Raw genomic sequence first — 22,248 nt, forward strand, 5'->3', positions numbered from 1 at the left:
CTGTCTCGACATGATGAATCATTCAAACAGGGATAATGGCACACACTTTCAGACAAAAGGCCTTTTTAACAGCAGATGTTCTGATGTCTAACAGTAAGAGAAACACGGGTGTTATTAACAGCATTAACAATGGCTGTGCTCTATTCAAGCGTCCCACTGAGCTGTGACAGTGAGCCAGCACGCACAACGCCGGGACCCTGAAACCGAAGCAGCTACACAGAATTCAGCCAACAATCATTTTATTATTTACACCTGTGCTTTTCATACTGTGACACATTACAATGTTTTCTGTGAAAAACGCTCATCTTTTCTCTAAGGGTAAACACGGTGTCGCACTCAGCTGTACACACAAAAAGTGTCAGAAGTACTTGTATGAAGAACGAAAGAGGCTGGAGAGAGAAGTTCAAACCTGCCTACTTTTATTACTCTGCACGCCTGGCGACTGTTGCTCCAGAAAGTCATAAAAATTGTTCAATATTCCTATTCGTATCCTGATATCTGAAATGTTTGTTTTAAGGTAGCACTGGGATGTGAAAACGCTGGCCCAGATTTCCATCAACTCTGTCAGATTTTTACAAAAATATGAATTAATCAGGGATAAAAAGGTTTAATTGTACCCTGTGAGACCCCGGTCTCACTTCCTGGTTTAAAAAAAGGTGGGAATACTGCTAAAGCACTGGTAAACGTCCTATTTTTTGATAAATTTATTAAATAATATTGCTATCAGATGTGTCTCAACCATGACGAGTCAACACTTTAGCTCTTCTTAATCAAAGCTAAATGAGAATTTCACTTTGAAAATGTGTATTTTGATGAGCATTAAGATGACTCTTAGCAACTTTAAAAATAAAATGGCTACTCACTATAACTATGCTCTGATATTATTTAAAAAACAACAACAACAACAACAACAGAAAAAAAAAAACGAAGTCAAGTTATCTGTGCTGACAGAGGGGACATAATGCTCAGTTCTTTTAAATAACTGAATAATGTGTTTGAAATTAGCACGTCTATTCAATTTAATAAAATAAAGAATAGAAATAAATTAGTGTCCACTTGGACACGCCCCTGTATGTGACGTCAACTCCATCATAGAGACGTAATCTCTGTCAGATCGATTTTTCTTTGTTATATTCATGGTACACCTAATATGTGTTCTTCGTGTTATAATGATTTTGTGCATCTGATGGAGTTGACAAAATTCCTCAGTCACAAAAAAGCTATTTAATAAAAAAAAATCACTCAGAGGCTGATCCGTTACAAGGTTTAAAGAGTTTTTAAATATAATTTCCAAGTATAACTGAAAAGTAAAAATCCCCCTCCCCCTAAAAAATATAGTTTTGTCCCGATTCTCAAGAATTAATGACAATACGCATAATAATAATTTATTACCTGATGAAGAAGGCAGACAGGCCAGTGATTTGTGAGGCATCTGAATAAACACTGAATTCAGGATTGAACTTTGACATCATCACTTCCACACTGGATGAGTGTTCACTTTACTGCTGATTACTAACTCTGCTTGAGTGAGAGTGTGTGTGTGTGTGTGTGTGTGTGTGTGTGTGTGTGTGTGTGTGTGTGTGTGTGTGTGTGTGTGTGTGTGAATAAGAGCATTCCAGACATCTGCAGAAATGAGAAAGGTCCTGAGATTCTCCCGAGTCTCAGACCTCCCCCACACTTCCTTTCACAGAGCAGCACACGCACACGCACGCACACACACACACACACACACACACACACACACTGATATGTGCGCTCTGAAACATAAGGTCAAACTTATAAAAGCTTTGTTGGGTGTAAATTGTAACATCTGCTGATAAAGATAGTCCTCTATTTTGTATTACAGTATTGAGTATTACTATAAATATGTCTTCATATGGAGAATTGTCTTAAAACACTGCTTTGTAACATTTTTTACATTTTAACTTCTTTCATGGCCTGTAATGTTTTCTTTGTGTTGTTCCTTTTTTCTTCAGTAATATGTGTCCTTTCAGAGTTTCACACTGAACCTTAGTGGATCGTATCGTATCTATACTGCGTGGTAGGTGCAGGAAGTGGTACGAGCTGTCGACACCTCCTCCAACACCTTCAAGTGGAGCCGTCCATCTATTTGATGTCAGAGGTTAAGCATGAAATAATCAAATAAAACCAAGAGTGGAAAACACTAATGAAATTGCTAATGGACCAAAAAAGTGGAAAGGAGGAGCAGAAAAGGTCAGCGAGAAAAAAAAATTAAGGTGAGGTTGATGCTACAAAATGTGTAAAGTTAACACATTTATTGCTCAAAAATAACCATGTCAGTCAGATGATCATCCTTCAAAAATTGCCATCTCCTTTGAAGATACATATAAACTGGTAAAACTGATTATAATCTGGGGCACAGAGCAGATAAAATAATGCAGAGTTGTAAGGATAATTACAAAAGAGATCATTTCTTTACTTGATGATTTAGTTAATTAAATTGGATGGATGGATTTACATACTTATTACATAGCTTTGTTAAATACCTCATTCTGATTGGTCAGTTCCAGCAACTAAGGTCTGTTATTTCTGTATAGACCGTGCAGACTTTTGCTACTCACTGTGCATTATTATCCCTTACATATAACCCATTTATAAATCATGTCAATTACAGTGTAGTTTCCAAATATAGTGTTAACGAAGAGAATAATAGTATAGTATTGCCTATAATCATGTAAATGTAATGCCTGATTGCGTTAATTACAACAAACTGCAAACACTTCTTTGGCCCCAGTTGTGATTACTGGGTTACACTGGGTGAACGCTCTAGAAAACAGTTCCAACGTCCCTGACATTATTACTGTTACGTGGTAGTCTTATCTGTCAAAAACAGCTTGATGAAACTGGTACCGTCATCACCTTCTTATAAATAAAGATTCTGTTGATGATCAATATGTTTTTAAGTGTTTTTTTTGTTGTTATTAAAAGGTGGACAGTCGAGAGGACAGGAAATCAAGGGAGAAAAGGGGAGTGACATGCAACAGAGTAAGCATCTGAGCCATGACATTACCGGGACTTCCACGCAACTCTCCAAGTTTAATAAGTTTACACAAAAAGTTCAGTTCAGTTCAAATTTAAAACTACATTTGTTTCAGAGCGTTCAAGCCCCAACAGAACACTCTCCGCACCAGATGTGTTACCTCTCAAAGGTTTAGAGTAAATATTAAGTTGACTGAGGAGTTTGATGAATGATTTTTTCCAGGAATTTTCCAAATATAACAAGGCTCAGACCTGCTCCAGTCTGTAGAGCCCTCAAGCAGGTATGTTTGCATTTGCAAACACATACCTCAGCACAAGTAAACATCCAGCACGCCCACAAACACTAAAAACAGCCAAAGTCCAAGTGTTAAATATTTCCACTCAGAATCTCAAGGAAAAAAAGCTGCATTAGAGGAGATGGATGAGGACAACGAAGCTCCGGTTACATTACTCTGTGTGTGTGGGTGGGTGTCTGGGCTGGCTCGGTCAGGCTGAGCTAAATTATTGATTTCATGACTAGGTTTTGAGTTGGACTCATTGTCAAACCACAAACTGAGACTTTTCTAAAGCATCGCATATTTGCATCTGAGTTCAGTCTTTGGTTTGTGCTCACAAAAATAAAAATCCTCAAAAGTTAGATCAAATTTGACAAAGAGAAGTTTGAAACAGACTGATTTCAGATGTTGTTGTGTATTGTGTAATTGGTAGTTGCTGGTAATATAAAGTATTTGTCTTTGTGTCTCTCACCTGTTGCTGATACATTCTTTTAGCTCTGTGGTCCAGGAGCTGACCTGCTGGTCGTTTTCCGTCTCAAATATCAGACTACCTCGATTAACCTGCAGAGACAAAGATGATATCAAATCTACTGTCCACATTATGCAAACAACAGACTGCACTGTGCAAATGCAAAGAAATAGCACAGACACATTAGAGTAAGGGTTGTTCTGATACTGATAACAGTATTGGAAATGCCTCTAACACAGCCTAAAATGCTGTACGACGTATCGGTACATCTGATCCAATATCATTTAATATCATGTGGGAGGCAGATCACCTTTTTTGAAGCTTATTCTATCAAAAACAGGTTCAAGCGATACACCCCTGGGGTTGGGCACCTCACATTACCAAAAGTTTACTTTTCAAGAGTCAAATAGCCTTAAATGAACAACTAAGATATAAAATAGGGTTGTCTATACCTGCTACAAATGGGAATTCCCTCAAAGAGGAGAGATGCCAACAATATTCAGAGTCTGCTGGTGAAGCGGAACTTCATTAATCGAAAAGAGAGTCAAGAGGGAGAGGCCAGAATTTGTTTTAATTTACTTATTTCCTCTAATTCACTTTTTACAGTAGCTGTCAGTAGTAGTGGGTGATATGGCCCTAAAATAATATCACAGTATTTCAGTGTGGTAATGATTTTCTTCATGATGTAACAAAACACTGAAAAATAGAGTTATGGCTTTAAAGACTTCATATTTTGCTTCTTCATTTTGACCAAAAGTTGCAATCAGTTTGGATTCAGGTTTGTTAGCGTTTGGTAAAGCAGGAAGTTTCTGCGCTACATTTATTTCTGCCATGTAAACTCATAATCCACGCTGCTGTTTGGGAACGAGAAAACTACGTTATGACAGCCATCTTTCAACTCTACAGTTTGGTGGGTGTTTCATACTGAAGAGACAAAGTTTGGGTGGATTTTCCTTTAAGTTTAAACCAGCAAGGTCTAACTGAAGGCTATTTGGTGAGTTTTGTTATGAAATGATTTGACACAATGATTGTCCTGTTTCCTCTTCATGTTTGATTGAGGGTTGAAGATGTAAGCAACGTGGATGTAAACAACACCGTTGACCGAGTCTGCAAACTACAGCTGTGCACTTTCTGAACCAGAAAGAGCTGAGATCCTGTCCATACCTTTAAAACAAATGTGTTTAAATTGTCAGGCATCTCCAGCCGGTTGCAACGACGGACTTCTTGGATATCTGAGCAGTGAGTCGTTAGCTTGGGACTGGAGGCCTGAAAAACACAACAGAGACACGACAACTGTCAGACAGATCAGACGTTACTCTCATGAAAGGTGACACACAAAAAGGCACAGAAAGAGAAAGACAAAAGCAAAAACTGAATGTATGAAAGACCCAGTGTGTCATCATAATTCTGTACTGTGTCCTACATTTCAATGTCTTTTTCAGAACTCGTTTGTGTAGATAATAAAATGAAGAAAACAGTCTGGAACCAGCTTCTGATACTGAATGAATGATTCAACAACACAGGTGGTAAAGTAGAGCTTTCAGGTATCTGTATTACTTTCATTCCCTACATTTAAACACAAATATCTGCACTTTCAGCTCCTTACATTTTAATTTTCTGACATTTTACGGACTAAATAACTTATCGATTAATAAGGAAAAGGACAGATTCATGTACAATGATTAGTTGCAAACACAATCCAAATATCTAGCGCATCAAAAGAGTGGCTTGTACCAGCTGCTGATTGCAATAAAAAAAGCTTTACTGTACTTCAGAGACTTCTAAGTGTGGTGCCACTGCAGTATATTTTGTTTAAAGTTGAACAGTTGAGCTGCAGATACCAAACTACACCACAGATGCACGTGTGCAGCAAGGATGCTGCCTACTATTCAACATGTCTTTGCATCTAACGAATGAAAACCAGATGGTCCACAGAAAGCAGTGTCAGTTTTTAGTGTCAGTGAATGCTGTTATGTTCTATTTATGTGTGTGTGTGTGTCCATGAATAATGTATGTGCACAGCATGTGCATATGTACAGACTCTGTATCAGAACCAGCTTAATTGCCATGTAGGTTTTCAGATACAAAAGATTTAAATCATGATATGATATTATGTCAGTACACAATGATACAATATTGTTTGATATCACAAAGTCTGCCACTATGCAGTTTTGATTTAATTCAGGGGTCTGTGATCGATGTCAGATGATAAGATATGTCCATTAAACACATTAAGTTACATTTATGTCAGCTCACAAAAAGCACATCTGAACTCTTCCAGAAATGTATGACACAGACATGCCACAGGAATGACAAAATAAAGGTGTGTCTTAAAGATGATGATTTATATAAATATTTTTTTAAATTTTGCATCAATAATATTGGAACTGAACACCCCTAATGCATAATAAAAGTAGTAAAAATATAAAAATGAGCACTGCAAGTCAAGAAGTATAAATAGAAAATAGAAAACGTCGATGAAAAAGCTGTTTGGGTAGAGTTATATGTGTGTGCATGCGAGAGAGTGAATTTTCAGGGCTGCTGAGACTGAAGCCTCTATTAGTGAAAGAAAAGGCAGTGAATCGTAGAAAGAAGAGCATGATGGGAGCCCTCACAGCAGAGCTCCAAGGTCGACTCCAGCAGGACAAACTGTGCATCTGAAGAATGTTAAATGAGAAATGAGGGGCTTCCTGGTGGACCTGAGGCACACAACACGAACTCCGCGTACTGTGACTTGGAGTCGGGTTTGTGACCTTTTCTGCATGTCGACCACCAACAAAGAAACATCACTGACCCCGACCTCAATGCACTAATAAAACAGACACGTGGAGATACTTTCTACAGGTACAACACTGCTCTTCTTCTTGGACATCAGCTGGACAGGAGAAGGATGGTGTGTGCACAACAGACACACATATTCATACGTCAGTAATAAAGCGACGCGGCACCTTCAAGCCCCGAGATACAAACAGGCGCCAACAGATCCACGGGCATAAACACAAACACACAGACCCGCACACACGGATGGATGACTCGTTCAGCCATGTGTGACGGCCTGTGGCATCCTGGGTCAGGAGTCACCTCTGAACTGAAGCCTGGGTGACAGCTTATAGAAAGACGAGACTCAGCAGCTCCCGTTGACACTTTATAAACTAGTGTGTGTGTGTGTGATATGTTAGCTCTGTGTGTACATCAACTAAAACTAAAACACCCCAAAACTTTATATTTTACATAGTTCCTGTTTAAGACACACACTGTGTTTCAACATAAACATATCATCCTTATATAAATCGAGTAATCTAGTACTTTACCAATTTAATATCTATCCATTTGCACTATTTGTACTTTAACAATCTACAGAACACTTGACTTGTTATGCACAGTACCAGTCAAAAGTTTGGACACATCTCATCAATGCTTTTTCTTTCTTTTTGTATAATTCTACATTATAGATTAATACAGGAGACACCAAAACTATAAAATATTAACTACTATAAAATAACTTTTGAATAATTACATAGACTTATGCAGTAAGCAAAAATGTGAAAAGACAAAATATGTTTTTGATTTTAAGAGTCATGGTTTGGTTGCACTTGCAATCAGAGATTTATAACATCACTGTTATTAAATCTTTGATTGCAAGTGAGAGTCTTTCTGCATTTTACTGTCGACACATGGTCTTCTCCTGCGCACCTGTTGACCTACAAGTGTGCAAAAGGTGTTTGCTCTTTGATATCTTAGATTAGATTTTGATTTAGAAGTAGCCACCTTTTGTTTTGCTGACAGCTTTGCACACTGTTGACAAAACTGACTGACAAAACACTGAACTATGTAAGCATTTTTGTTTGTTATACAGACATATGTATATAGATATCATATTTATTTCTTTTTCACCTAGTTGTGTGTAGAACTGCAGCAATCACTCAATTAATTGATAAGTCGAGTGAAAGAAAAGGACTTTTTAAGTCAATTTTCTGCTTCCAGATTTTTATATGAAGGGATTTTATGATGGTAAATGAGGAGTCTTTGGGTTTTGGACTGTTGGTTGGACAAAAGAAACAACTAAAGATGTCACTTTGGGCTCTGGGAGATTGTGACGAGGATTTTTCTTAATGAATGTCTTAATGTAATGTTTTCCATACTGTCATGAGTACAACAAGTGTTATCTGTAGGGGTGTAAGTCACAAGTTTCATCACAATATTATATTGATTCATTGGACAATGCTACAATATTTCTGATACCACAAAAGATTGCACGATGCAATTTCGATTGTATCCTCACACCCTTAATTATTTGCCTGTATCAATTAAAAAAACTTAAACTGGTCATTTAATATAAATTATTTATTAATTGAATTTATGGAAAATGTGTTGATATATATCGTTATCTACATTGCATTACCTGTATCAGGATATGAAGTTTTGGTAATATTTCACATCAATAGAATTAATGTGAATTGCACTAAACTTTCTCCCAGACGAACACAGCGCACAGTGGAAGACAACAAACTGCAGTTGGATCAACATTAAGCCGTATGGGACAAACACATGCAAGAGAGCAGAACAAAAAAAAGTGAAAGGGGGGGGGGGGGGTAGCGTGAGAGGGCAGAAGCAGAAGCAAAAGGAAACAGACGAGACAGTGAAAGACATGGCGTTGGGTGGGTGGGTGGTTGGGGGAAAGGGAAGGATGGAGAGCAGAAGAAAGAGCAGGGAGGACGGATTCCAGGGCTTTGTGCACCGGATGAGTTTGAGTCTATGTGACAGTGTGTGAGCCTGAGGAATGTCTATGTTAATCCTACACACACAGACACACACACATCAAAAGATAGATTAACCCCCCCCCCCCCACTCGAACAATTTCCTCAGCTCACCAGTGACGTGAATGAACCCTGTAACTCAACGCGCTCTATGTTTTAACCACACCGTCTAATATTATCAATAAAAAGCAGCGTGACGCAGAGATGAGAGGGATGTGACTCATTTAGAGAGATCTGAGTCAGTCAATGAGGAACTGACTAAACTTGAACTTGCACCAAATTGCTGCTACAGCTGCATTTTAGCCCATGATATTCTGAGAAATGTGTTACTTCGGAGTAAGGTTAAACTTTCAGGTTTTCTCAATAAGTGTCCTGCGTAGAAAGAAAGGTGAGAAAGATACAATCGATGTATTTTCAGAGTGAAGTGTGACCAGAGGCGCATACAGAGTGCAAGAGACTGTTATTGTACAAGATACTCTGCAAAACAAGTCTTGTTGATTGGCAGTGAACTCATGATAATTAGTCACAGACAGAGGCTGCCAAGTGATTTAAAAACAAATCAATAAAACTAAAATAAAACAGATTATTTGAAGATGTTTATAATTCATTCTTGGAAACATGAAATTACAAAAAAAAAAAAAAAAAAAAAAATCTCACTTTAAGGTCCATTGACAAACTGTTCTGAAGAGTTTCCAAGTCCTTAAAGTGCATAGAAAAACTGAGTTTTCTACAAATTCAAGACAACTTGGAAAACTGATATAATCAAAACCTTCACAACAACTACAAGGCTCAACAGTAAGGCTTGCCCGCTTGCCTTGGACAAGCAAAATGCCATGTCGGGCAAGTGGAAAAAAACATAATAGTTAGAACGATGAAACTTTTTTGATAATTGATTAATTGTTCTTAGTTAGATATCACATTAAACTAAATATATTTGAATATTCAGACAGTTTGTACAGGGTGAAGTAAAAACTGACTTGCATCAAGTAGATTTCTGACTCACCTGCCTGACCGAACAAACGACAAAAAAAACCATCAGCACTGAACCCTTAACTACACACTAACTGGAGCTTTAACTGCAAACTTTTAACGGATCACCCAACCCTATTTCCACCACATGAAGAACTACCGCCGCCTGCACCTGTCACTGGAGGAGACTCTGAGGCTGAGTCTTCTGCATCTGAGACAGAGGACAGACACCCTACAGTCTTAGCAGACACTAAAACTGTGGGTACTGTTCATTGTTATCGGCCCTGAAAATCAGTGCATCTCTAATGAAAACATTTGTGCTGGTCCTGCAATTTAAATGAATAAATATTAATTTAAACCTAAAATGATACATTTGTTAATCAATTATTAATATATTTGTAATAATAGGTGAGCAAATGAATCACCAACTATCTCAATTATTGATTGTCAGCCAAAAAACTAAACATTATCTTGTTTCAACTTCTTCTTTTGTTTTGACGACTCATACGTTTGACCACAAACCAGTTTACTTCCATTTTGGCATTTCTGATTTATTAATATGTATGTATCCATTTGAAGTAGAAGTAAAAGTAAAATAGAACATAGAGATGAAGATAAAGGACGCGCGTTAAAGCTTCACCATCAACATCCTAACTACACAGCATGTGTGACTGCTCTGGTACTGTCTGTCTGTCTGTGTGAGTACATGAGCTGAGTGACTCACTGAGAGGAATTTATTGTGAGAATGTGAATGAGTTACTGACTAAAAGCATCTTTGAGGAACCATATGTGTCTGAGGAGGAAAAAAAGAAAAAAAAAAAAAACAGGCAGCAGATGTGTCTGACTGGTTGAGCAACAACATAACATGCCTGATTTCTGTGAATCAACTTCATCAGGGGAGCAAGTTCAAGCTCACAGCACATTTCCTATTACTGCAAACTGTAGTCTGTAATACTCCCTGGGGAAGACACACACAGAAACACACACACACACACACACTTACACAAAGCAGGCCTTTGCCCTTTTTCTTCCTTTATTTTCTAATCTGCTAATAACTTCTGCAAGATAGTTTTGTTGTTTTGCAATGTGAGAAAACTGCGTGAGCATTCGGGAGCTGTGAGACTGCACTGATGTTTCAAAGCATCTCGAGCAGGGCCAAAAGGGACATGAAACAACCACAAAGACACAAAATGACCATAAAGAGACACAAAATGTGACGCAAAATATCTAACATGGGGTGCAAAATGATTAAAAGAGCTACAAATAACCACAGACCCAAAAACAACCACAGAAAGATGCAAAAGGGCAGAACAACCACGAATAGACGCAAAATGACGTCAAAAAGAGATAGTAAAACAACCAAAGAGAGATGCAAAATGCCAACAAAAAGGTGCAAAATGGCCACAAAGAGATCTCAAATGACCACGAGACACAAAACGTGACGCAAAATGACTAAAAAGAGGTCGAAGTAACCACGATGGACACAAAAAAAAATGTCTGTCTCTCTGACAGTCTGCGTCCAGGGGTCTGTTGTCTCATAATCTGTCCATGGCTATAGGCCATTTGAAGTTACAAATAGAAGTTATTTACTTATATTATTTCATATTTGAACAGTGAAAGTTTGGCATTAGTAAATTGGGCTGAATACGCAATTTATCAATTAATAATATACACTTTATTATTGCCAAGAACCGGGGCTTTAAATGTGAGTCACAATTCATTTTTAAACATTTCTAAACCACCCATGGTGTGCAGGTGTGTGAGTGACAGGTTTTTGGACGGGTAACTAGACTGCAGACTTAATCCTTTATTAGAGAGGCTGCCAAATACAAAAGCTAATGTAACTTCCTCTACTTGCAAACACGCTGTACAGGAGAACGAGAGAGAAACAGATAACACACAGACAGATTCAGTCACAGCCACTGAGAGTGAGCATAATGAGTCTGTAAATATACATTAAAACCCTGAGGGAAGCTTAAATTACTGCTCCTCTTTGTCACAAACAGCTCTCTGTATTGTTTGCAAGCAGACCTCAACTCTACGCCCTTATAATGCTACTGTTCCTCATTCTGCAGCTGTGAAAGCAGTGAAGTGGCACCGCCAACAAAGGTTTCTACATGCTCACAGCTTCAGTGTATCCTGGGAAATATATTAACATTTAGTGTTTCCTTCAGGGGGAAAAAAAAACAAGGACATCATGTCAAAATGTTGATCTTAGTAAATTACTGACGGTTCAAAGCTGTTAACATGAACATAAACCTACTTTAAGATGGAACTGCCACTTAAATGAGGAAGAGAGACTGGAGTTTTATCAGTCAAAAAAACCCCAAAACAACAACAACAACAAACTGTATCAGCAGCGGAAGCAAAGCAGGACATCACACGCTGGAGGAAAATGCAATTCCCATTATCTACTGCTGATTGAAAAGATGCACTTTCTATTAGACTTTTTACTAAGAGTAAAAGTACAAAGCAGGCATGAGTGGTAAAATCATGACTTTCATGACTTTGTTGGCCTGTTAACATATAAAATATTCAAATTATTTTATTTACCAGTTATTACATGTTACCTATGACCTATTTCTTCTAGTACCACATGACATACTAAGAACGGCAACATCAATTTCCCTTTTAAGTAGCTCTGAAGTTGGAAATCATCATATTTCACAATGTCTGACAGTATCATAAATTTTCCTTATCAGCTTGTGAGGCCATATGATGTGTGTATGAGTCAAATAATCAAGATTGTGGTTTTTATGGTTGCATCATTGCAATCACATGGACATGTATCAGATGTCACCTTTAGAAACTGTTGAGATCACTAGAATCTAAAATAAACTTAAAATATTCCAGAGTCTAGTGTGTGAAATGTGAGGATTTTCTCCATTTTTTTGTTTGTTTGTTTGTTTCTTGATATTTTATAGACTAAACAATTAGCCATCGGTTAAAAAAGTAATCAACAGATCAGCTCATAATGAAAAGAGGTGTCAGTTGTAGCCCTATAATATATTTAATAGATACTAAAAAATATTTGCAAAAACCGCAAGATAAATAACGTTCAGCTTCTGTACTCCTATTATATATACTGTACTGTAAAATATGAAACTGATGGTGATCTGTCTCAGTAATATTATGACAGTGTAACAACTTTTCAGTTTTCACCCTGTTCTTTTCAGATTGAGTCAACTTTCACTACTACGTTTCAACTTCAAACACGCACACAAATAATACAGTGAATATAAGATGCAGATATGCAACGATGACAATGTGGCCAAAATACTGCCACGTGAATCCCAAAGACTGAGAAGCTTATTTACTGAACATCTAAAAATCTGTCTTCTGACTTAATTCAGTCCTGTTATTCCTTCCCTTGCATGTTTTTTTTCTTTGTATTACACATTATTGTGTATTCAATATATACACTATTAAACTCATTACATTAGCTACGTGTGAATGTGTACGACCCTGTTTTGCATTGCACTTGTTCTTCTGATTAAATACATTTTAGGCTGCCCTTTTAACATCAGGTCAGACACAAAAGTCGAAAGAATTAGCATTTTAGGTTGATTCTGGCTTATTTATTAATTGATTGTGTTGTTGCATCATTTCATCAAATGGAAAAGTATAAGAAAATATTACACATCTTCTGTATCATTGTATGCCATTTTATTTTCATCTTTAGAAACTTTAGGATCTCTACTACCATTCAAGGTAAGGTTTTATGGCTGCACTGCAGCTCCAGTGTGTGGATCTGTTGCATTCCTCTGTTTTTTAACAGTATTAACTGGATTTTGGACGGACTATGATGCAGATTTTATAGACATTTTAATTGACTGATTAATGACAGTAATAAAAACGATAATGAAAATAAAATTGCTATCAAGTCATTTTTTCAGTTGAAGCTCCACATTAGCTTTGGCTGTATCCAACTAAAAAATTTGTCAGTCAAATCACTTTTGGCTGTTCAATATGAGTATTCAACTATTCATTCCTTTTTTTTTTATGTCTTTACCAAGCTTGACATAGTGGCGTGATTTTTACACAGGAGAGCTCATTCTGCAGCCACTTTTGGGGACCAAAATATCCCGCACAATGATGAGCAAAAAACAAAACAAAACAAAACAAAACAAAAAAACACTGCTCAAATCGAAGAATATCATCCAACCGATGATTCAAATCTGCGACTTTGAAGGGGTAGCCCTAATATTAAAAGAGCATTATGACTGTGAAATAGACAAATCTAATCAAAAATCATAGAATTTTATGACAAACCAGCAGAAACATTTTAGGCAGTAAGGTTTCACTCACACACACACACACACACACACACACACACACACACACATGCCAGCAGCAAATATAAACAGTTGATGAAAGCAGCTCACAAACAAACAATCTTAAGACAGGGCAGCAAATGCAGCCATGTGACCTCTCACCCACACACTCACAAACACATCTACAGTTTGAGCGCACACACCCACACACACACGCGGGTGACACACAGGATGTTTGGAGTCCAAAACGATCTTCCCAGGGTCTCTCTCTCAAGGCCGTCGCCGTGGCAACTGACTGACACTCAACATTCCACTACCCCTCCGAGGGTCGCCGCAGCCAACGCTGTCCGGGGTGCACGCATGTGCGCGCTGGACTGAATTTAAGAGTGGTCTCTGGACAGATTTTGGAAAGTGTGTGCGCACGATTATCCTACACAAAACACACTCGCAGGCGTTTTAAAGACTTACAGCACCACCCAACAGGGCCTCATCAGGCAGGGGAGACCTTGACCGACACATCTGTCTGTGCTCCGCCCGGCTCCAGGTTTCATGTCTTTTCCTCAGTCACTCCATCCTTAAAGGATAAAGCCTGTTTTTATCTTTATTTTTCTTATTGCCAAAAAAACCCATTAGAAGACGCAAACCAACATTAAAACGACCCACTAAGCATTGCTTGTGTAGCCAAAGTCTTACAGCCATAGGAGCTCCGTTATTGTTTGAACACCATTAAACACATCTATGAACCACACTAGAATTCAAATTTAGGACAAATTTTAACCAATTTTCTGGAAAATCTGTTTCTTTCAAGTACTGTTATGTGAATATTAGGAGCTGGTTAATCAAGATCAACAGCTGTTAGTGTGAAGAGGCCGCAACGAGATGATGTAATTAAAAGAGATCGGCTCAAACCTCAATTGGATGAAAATGGTGTGAAAATCCTGATGGAATGTATTTGTGTAGGGTTGAGCAATTAATCGAAATATTCAAGAAAGCAATGTGGCCAAGTGCAATATCCAAATCTCAGGAGCTGCAATTGCAATAAGACTCAAATCATATTCATAAGGGAACATGCTTGTTTGGTACAGATCACAGCATTTTTTTTGTGAAAAAACGAAATGCAAAAATGACCACTCCTGCTAAAATCATGACTCATACTTTAGGGCTGGGTACCAAACTTTTATACTTATATGGCACAGGCCAAAATGCTTCAATGTCCAGTAACAGAAATGTCAGCAATGGAGTTGATTTTATCAATGTCGATAAGCCATTAAGCAGGGAGCTTGCTTGTACCAAAGTATAATCATGCTGGTGACTGGCTCTCTGATATGACACGTCATAAAGGCATGCAGGAAAAACACTACTGAACATTACCCCCAGATGGAGTTTTTGGTCCTACGATGGTGGCTCACTTCTTACTGATGTACATCACCATGGTAACTTATGCCGAATGGCTAATCTGCTCTGACGAATGTTACGTTCGAGATGAGATAAACCCGGATCAACTCGGATTCAGGAATCCCTATCAGAGCCGAAGTATCCATACTGGTATTGAAATTTTTTTAACCAGCCCACTTGGTTTTTGCAATATCTATCAAAATGATCACAATATGCACATTGTTCAGCCCCAACATCTGTCTGTGTTGTTTGTTGCTGTTCCTGCTGCTGCAAGCTGCAACTCCTCATTGACAGACACATCATGATTTACATCCTAAGTCTGGTTGCATTGCACGACATTGCATTTTGTTTTGTTTTGTAGATTTTTTTGTTAAATTTCCACTCAGGTTCTTAATGCCCAGTACAAAAAGACTGCAGGTGAAAATCATCCTCAACAATTACATTATTTAATCCAGTTTGAGCGAAATTTGCTAAAAATAACACATAGGCTCATACAAAAATCAATCCTCTTAATCGTCACCCATGACCCACCATAAGTGTGTGGGGGTGCCTGCATCTGCAGAGACCCCACCCTCCACCGCAACTTCTCATTTTCACATCATTTTGCTAAGATCAGGGCGCTTTATCAAGCCAAAATGTCAGTATTTAACATCCTGGGAATGAGACTCAACAATCAACTCTCTTTGTGGGGCGTTTACAAACAGCAACTGACAAATCCTACTGATTCTACCTTTAAACTTATTTAAAATGTACATTTCTGACCAGTCACTCAGTAAGAATAAATCATCCTAGTGTTAAGGGACTCATACACTAAGTAACACAACGCTGGTTTTGATCTTTATATGAAATTCACCAACAACAAAAAAAAACAACTATCCATTATCCTTCACACTGATCACTGCTCCATGTATTAATGTGCGGGACATTTTTGCCCGCCTGGATCGTGATCCTTTTTAAAATTTGTTTATACATTAACTGTAACTGCAGCTAACAATGTGATCTGTAACAGCTGGCATTGTTTTCACCCGTCTACTCCACCACCTGCTGCTTGTGTCACACTCAAACACTCCTGAGGTCTTCCTCCATGGACGGTGGGACAGAAATAGATTCTCTGACTCCAGCTCACTCCTGTGTGGCTAAACTTTTCTTTATGTATGCGGTAATTCACGAGATCCAAAGCCTAGTTAGTGGCAAACATTGACAGCAAACATCTTCCAAATATCAGAATTGCAATGTGCAGCTGTGAAGATTGCTCAGTGTTTATAATCACACACAGAAATCTGGATAATTGGGAAAACATGAATTTTGGTTTGGAGAATTGCTCCATCTGCACTCTACAACTTGTGAGGTTTCTGTCATTTACAGCTACACTTACTTCTAAATTATCAGCAACTTCCATCAGACACTGCAAACATCAACAGTAATAATGCAATAAAGGCCTGAAGGAATCTTACTGTTTGTCTACTCAAAAGTTGGGTTAGATCAGGGTCTCTTTTAATTTTGAAAGTCAAATTTCAGTTGAAAGCTGATCCAAAGTGCAATAACATTAAGAAAAGTTTTAAAGATCCCACTGAGGTATATTTTACCGATTCGCTCTGGACTTCATTTTAAAATCACTCAAATTATTGTTGGCTCTTGCTTACATCCATGGAAAGCAGCTGTGATCACATAATACCATAGTGTATGAGTATCTTTTGTACATTTTAAGCCAGAAATTATTACATTTTGGGGCCTGGGCAGTATTTTCTATATAAAATCTGACAAGTCATTTACAGTAATTTGACATTAACTGTAAAATCACTTGCTATAAAAGGTTTTAAGGTTCAGTTTATGCATGCATTAAGTATTTTTATTTAAGAGAAGTGCTGTCATGGCCAAAGAAAACATTTTAAAACACGGCTCCCAATGAGAAAAACTCTTGACATCGAACTTTGAACACACTGGTTTCTGATACGTGTTCATAGGCTGCCAGGAGATCACTCGAACTGATCACATTCACAATCAGCTCTATCTGTGGCATCATGGAGGATGTGGGAAACACACATGCACACACACACACCGAGCACTAGTTGTGGGGTTACCATCGCTGATAGAGATGAGTGTGTTCTAGGAAACCTGTCAGAAGCTGTCAGAGACGTAGCCTTCAGTAATGAATAAATGTGTCAGTTCACTGCGCTGCCCTCCTTGCATACTTCTCAGAAATACTGATAGACAAGCCAAACAAGCAGAAGTTATGACAGCACACTCAAGATTCACAGAAACGACTGCACTTCCTTGTACATGAATTAGCTGTGGTTTTGCACACACAAAAAAGACCAATTAGCAAGCCTGACAGAGCAGAAAGAAGAAGAAGGGAAAGTGGCAACATCTTTCTAAGTTTGTTTTAAAAAAAGACAAAACATTCAGCTTCTTTCCTGTGATGTTTGTGACAGCAGTAAACTTAATTACAAAGTAGTACAACTTAACTTATCAGAATTATTAAACAGGCTAATTCTGACAAACTTTTTTACTGGTAAGAAATGCTAACAGATTTAAGTTGTAAACATTTAAAAAACAAAAAAAAAAGAAACTTGTTTAGAGGACTGTAACGTCTCAAATTTTAAATCACATAAACATCTACACTGAACACTGTTAACATTTTAATAGGCACTACATTTGTCAAGATACCAGAATTTTAAACTTACTATACTACTGCTACCTAGTACTACAATACTTCTATAAAAAAGTGATATTCAATTCCTCTTTTGATACCACAGAATAAAGAAAAACAAGTCCTAAACACACAAAATATGTTGAATTTTTTCACCGTACTTCCGGGTACAGAAAAAGACACTGTACACTGTGTGGTTTTGATGTGAGCCAAATTATATTTATAAGTATTTGTTTTTGTGAAGTTGTAAGTTATTAATTCCTAAGTTTTACACAATGGACTATACGGTGTTGAAATAAATTAAATGTTCAGTCACAGTTCTGCATTCAGAATAACTGGGGCTTGCTTTACCATAAACGTGCAATTACTAGTCAACTAATGGTTTGAACTGACGACTGCTGGTCATCTAAGAAAATCTTAAATCGAGGGCAGCCCTAATATGTATATGAGGCGCTGCTGAACTGCGTGGTGTTATAGTAGTTTTCAGACCTGATACAAACCGTACCTGAGTACACATGTACTGTGCTCGAGAACCGCCTTTTCAATAAGACCAGAGCACAACAAACTGTGTCCTGGTCAAGTGCGCAGCGTTCACAATAATCAAATGAGCTGGACTCAGATCCAGCCCAGGTCATGTATAGGTGCACGTTTCTTTCACAGTTGTTAGTTCATCGGGAGGTTGTTCTGCATAATGCTGCGTTTTCTATCTGTGGTTACGGATACTGCTTGAAGAATCAGCTCATTCAAGTCACAAAGAGGCACGCTTCCCCACCGAACCCTCTTGACATCTCACGCAGATCATTTTGGATATTTTTCACCAAGGATTTGAGATATTCACCACTGACACTTCGGTCACTGCTCAAATACAGACAGGTGGAGTGGCATCTCATTTTACGGTTAAAAAATTACATTCGAAACACTCAACAGCAGCTTTCCAGAAAATAGGTAGCAGTTACTCCAGATAATCTGCAGACCTGACTGAGTAGTTTTTATTGGAACTACTCTCTGCTGGAAATGTGAACTGTTTATATGGGGCTGCTTTCTAGCAAAGAAATAGTCCCAGTGAAAATGACTCACAATAAGACTGTGAATTACCTTGAGTAAAAGGTAATTGTTTTTGGAAAGACTTCTTTGCCAGTTAAATGCATTTTTAATGCTTTGAGAACCACAAACACCATTACAGTCACCTCCATTCTACAATACTTATTATACTGGGATGTCCTTAGTTTGACCCTGACTGGGGGCATCCTCTCTCCCCTTGCAGTTCCTGTCACCTCTCTACTGGTGCTATCAAGTAAAAAGACAAAAATGCACCAAACAAAACAAAAAAAAAAAGTCATAATTTTCTGCAATGAACTACATTTCTGTGGAGAAATGTCTGCTGATACGAATAACAAAACATTACACAGATCAGCGTGATAAATTATTAGATTTTTTGCCTTGATTACTGCTCCAGTGTGATTATTTTTCAATTTACACCTTGATCTTTGCTTTATAATACATGTATAATTCATCCATCTGAGATCAATTATTCCAAGTAAGACAAAAATTTTGTGATGACAAACAAAAGCTAATCAAAGCCCTGCTGAAATATCACAGAAAATTACAGAGGATGCAGATCAGCTTACTGAGAAACAGAAAATAGATTGTATGATTGTGTGCACTGTTAAGCAGAACATGACTTTATGCACACACACACACACACACACACACACACACACACACACACACACACACACACACACATACACACACACACACACACACACACACACGGGCACTGTTAGCACATATGCAGCTCAGTTTCCAAGTATTTTAACTGACTCATAAAGGCTGTGAGGGACCTACATTTCTGCTTAAATGACCATAATCTTGCGGAAATGTTTTTACACTCGCATGAGAAGTTTTTCTCTGTGAAGACAGTTGGTCAAGTTAGTTAGAGCAGTTAGACAAAAATACTTCTGAATAATTTTGGAATTTTTTTACTGAATGAATAATAAGCGGTCATAACACTTTCTGTCCTTTGTAAACCGTGCACACTGTTGTCAAATCATCATGAGTGCGTGCATTCGTAAGAGTGCATAGTACATGTCTTTTATTAGGTTGGTAGCGTGAAACATAGATGTCAGCAGAAGTTTGACAAGAACCGAGTCTCAAAAGTTTGCACGACTTCCACTCAGCAGTGGATGGAAAATTGCTTGCATGTGTGTGTCTGTGTTTGTGTATCTAAGAGATTTTACACGCGTGCTACTCATCCACACACATTCAGACTTGGCGTGTGTCAGTTATGGGTGTGTGTGTACATGTGTGATGGTCAGTTAAGGGTGTGTTGTGTGTCCAGTAACTGCACACATGTGGAAAAGTTACTAAATGTATTCTTCCTCAGCCTTTTTTCTTTCCCCCGAACTGAGTCGTCACTCTTTTCCTGCTTTTGTTATGAATTTCTTTTTTGTCCCTGTGTGCAACTCCTAAACTAACAAATCAAATCCAATACTTCCTTTCATCCTGACATTAATCACTGTGGACACCTGACAAAGTCCTGACCAAAATTATATTTTTCAGGCACACGCCAAAATCAATATTCGATAACAAACTCCTGGCAAGTCCTTCATAAAACAGACAAACATAAACAAACAAGTTTTGGCAAAGATGTGTACTGAGGCAGCATAGTTCAAAGTTTAAGAACAGGCTGAACTAATAAAGATGACAGTAACAGACATTTTGAACTGCAAACTTCTCTGGAAAGGAAATCACAATAAATAATATCTAAATGGGTCAAAAGGATCAAAGGGGTCAGAAAAATCATAAAAACAGACTTAAAGCATTCATGTACAGTGATTTCTATTTGTTAACGCACATGCCAACAATGATAGAGTGTAAACCATCAACTCGATCAGTCAGTTAATTGTTTAGCTGGTTTAAAGGAAACTAATCTGTAGCTATTATATATAATCTATTAATTGTTAATGAAAATAATAATTGGTTGCAGCCATAGACATACCTACGAATATCGATAGTGACTTATAATATCTGATATTAGCCTGCTTGAAGAAAGGCATAAAAAAAAAAAAAAAAAGTACAACAACTGACTTCTGACTAGGGGTGTAGCCATCTATCAGTCTGATCGATGTATCGACTCAATGATACGCAAAGTGAAAAGATCAATCCCTATCATCATCATCATCATCATCATCATCATCATCACCTTTCAAGTGCATTTATTTTCAATTCCCATGTTTGTGTCATGGTTTCCATTCTAGCATTTATATACAGTACGCTAACACTTATTATCTGTCACCATGCTCATTTTAGTTTTTTTGTTTGTTTGTTTTTTGAATATGTGAATATGTGACAACACTTCTGACGGTTTTCTGAGTTGAACTACTCCCAACGATAGAGTTTTAGAGACACTTGTAGAGCTGTATTGTGTTTTAACTCACTTTATAAAGAGAGATATGAGTGCAGGCAGTAAATCACACTTTCTGATATGGCTGTGTTGCTGGGACTGATAAATAGTTCACCTCAACCACAACGACAAAACTCTGTTGTTAAAATGTCACAGGAGGGATTAAATCTGAGTCCAAAAAAACATAATAATTGTATTGTTTGGTAACGGTTTACAATAAGGGTTAAGTAGTGCTTAGTCACCATTAATAGATGGGTAATTACGGTTATGTAAAGCTTATATAACATGCACACAAACTTATGAATATAAGTTTAAAAGATAAAAGAAGAAGCAAATTTATAGATATAGACCATGGATTATTGATCTCAACTTTTACCATAACTCATAGGTTGGAGGATGGACAAGTAAGTGGACAATTATTACCTTTAAATAAACATTTTTCTCTTAATGAAATGACTTAGTTGTGAACTTCATGACACACTTTATAACATTTTTATCAACCATATATTACAATTAGTTAGCACTCTAATTAACATGTAAACCGAGAAATTTGTTAGTGTTAATGCTTATTACAGCATTATTAATTGTTAGTTAATCTTATTACCATATTAATGTTAATGGATTCTAAATAAACTACTAAATAATTTATTAATTAATGCTATATTTAATATGAGCATCATAAGTAAATTATTATGATACACATAAGTTAATGGACCTCTATTGTGAAGTATTAACATTGTTTGCATGTAACTGATGGTGTTAAATGGGCATATGATATTTTCTCATATCAATTGCAGACCTCTCAAGTCAAAATTGTCTTGTGGCAGACTTTGGACAACAATACAATATAATGTATAAAATATTAACATCGTAATATAATGAAACATAAGATTTACAACCCTACTTTGGACACAGATATACCCAGAAGCTGGGAAAGAAAAACTTCTCTTGTCCTTCCTCTCCCTTCTGCCCCTGTGCCACACCATTGTGTCTGAATAAAGCTTACTGTGCAGTTTTACCCCTTATGACCACAGTTCCTGGTACCACTGAGCC

At 37.5% G+C, this 22,248-nt stretch overlaps 1 protein-coding gene across 4 annotated transcripts in view; it reads right to left on the bottom strand.

Moving 5' to 3' along the window:
* The window catches only part of sh2b3 (SH2B adaptor protein 3), a 65,291-nt gene that overhangs the window by 4,624 nt on the left and 38,419 nt on the right, over positions 1–22,248 (bottom strand). For all 4 annotated transcript variants that reach the window (XM_084728479.1, XM_084728478.1, XM_084728480.1 and 1 more), the window contains exons 3-4: positions 4,909–5,010; positions 3,748–3,836 (exon numbers count right to left, since the gene is read on the bottom strand). In XM_084728479.1, the coding sequence (XP_084584605.1) occupies positions 3,748–3,836; positions 4,909–5,010 (191 nt within the window). The remainder of the gene's footprint in view (positions 1–3,747; positions 3,837–4,908; positions 5,011–22,248) is intronic.

The sequence above is a fragment of the Lutjanus erythropterus genome, chromosome 10 (assembly GCF_056507025.1).
Source record: "Lutjanus erythropterus isolate fLutEry1 chromosome 10, fLutEry1.hap2, whole genome shotgun sequence".
Lineage (NCBI taxonomy): Eukaryota > Metazoa > Chordata > Actinopteri > Lutjaniformes > Lutjanidae > Lutjanus > Lutjanus erythropterus.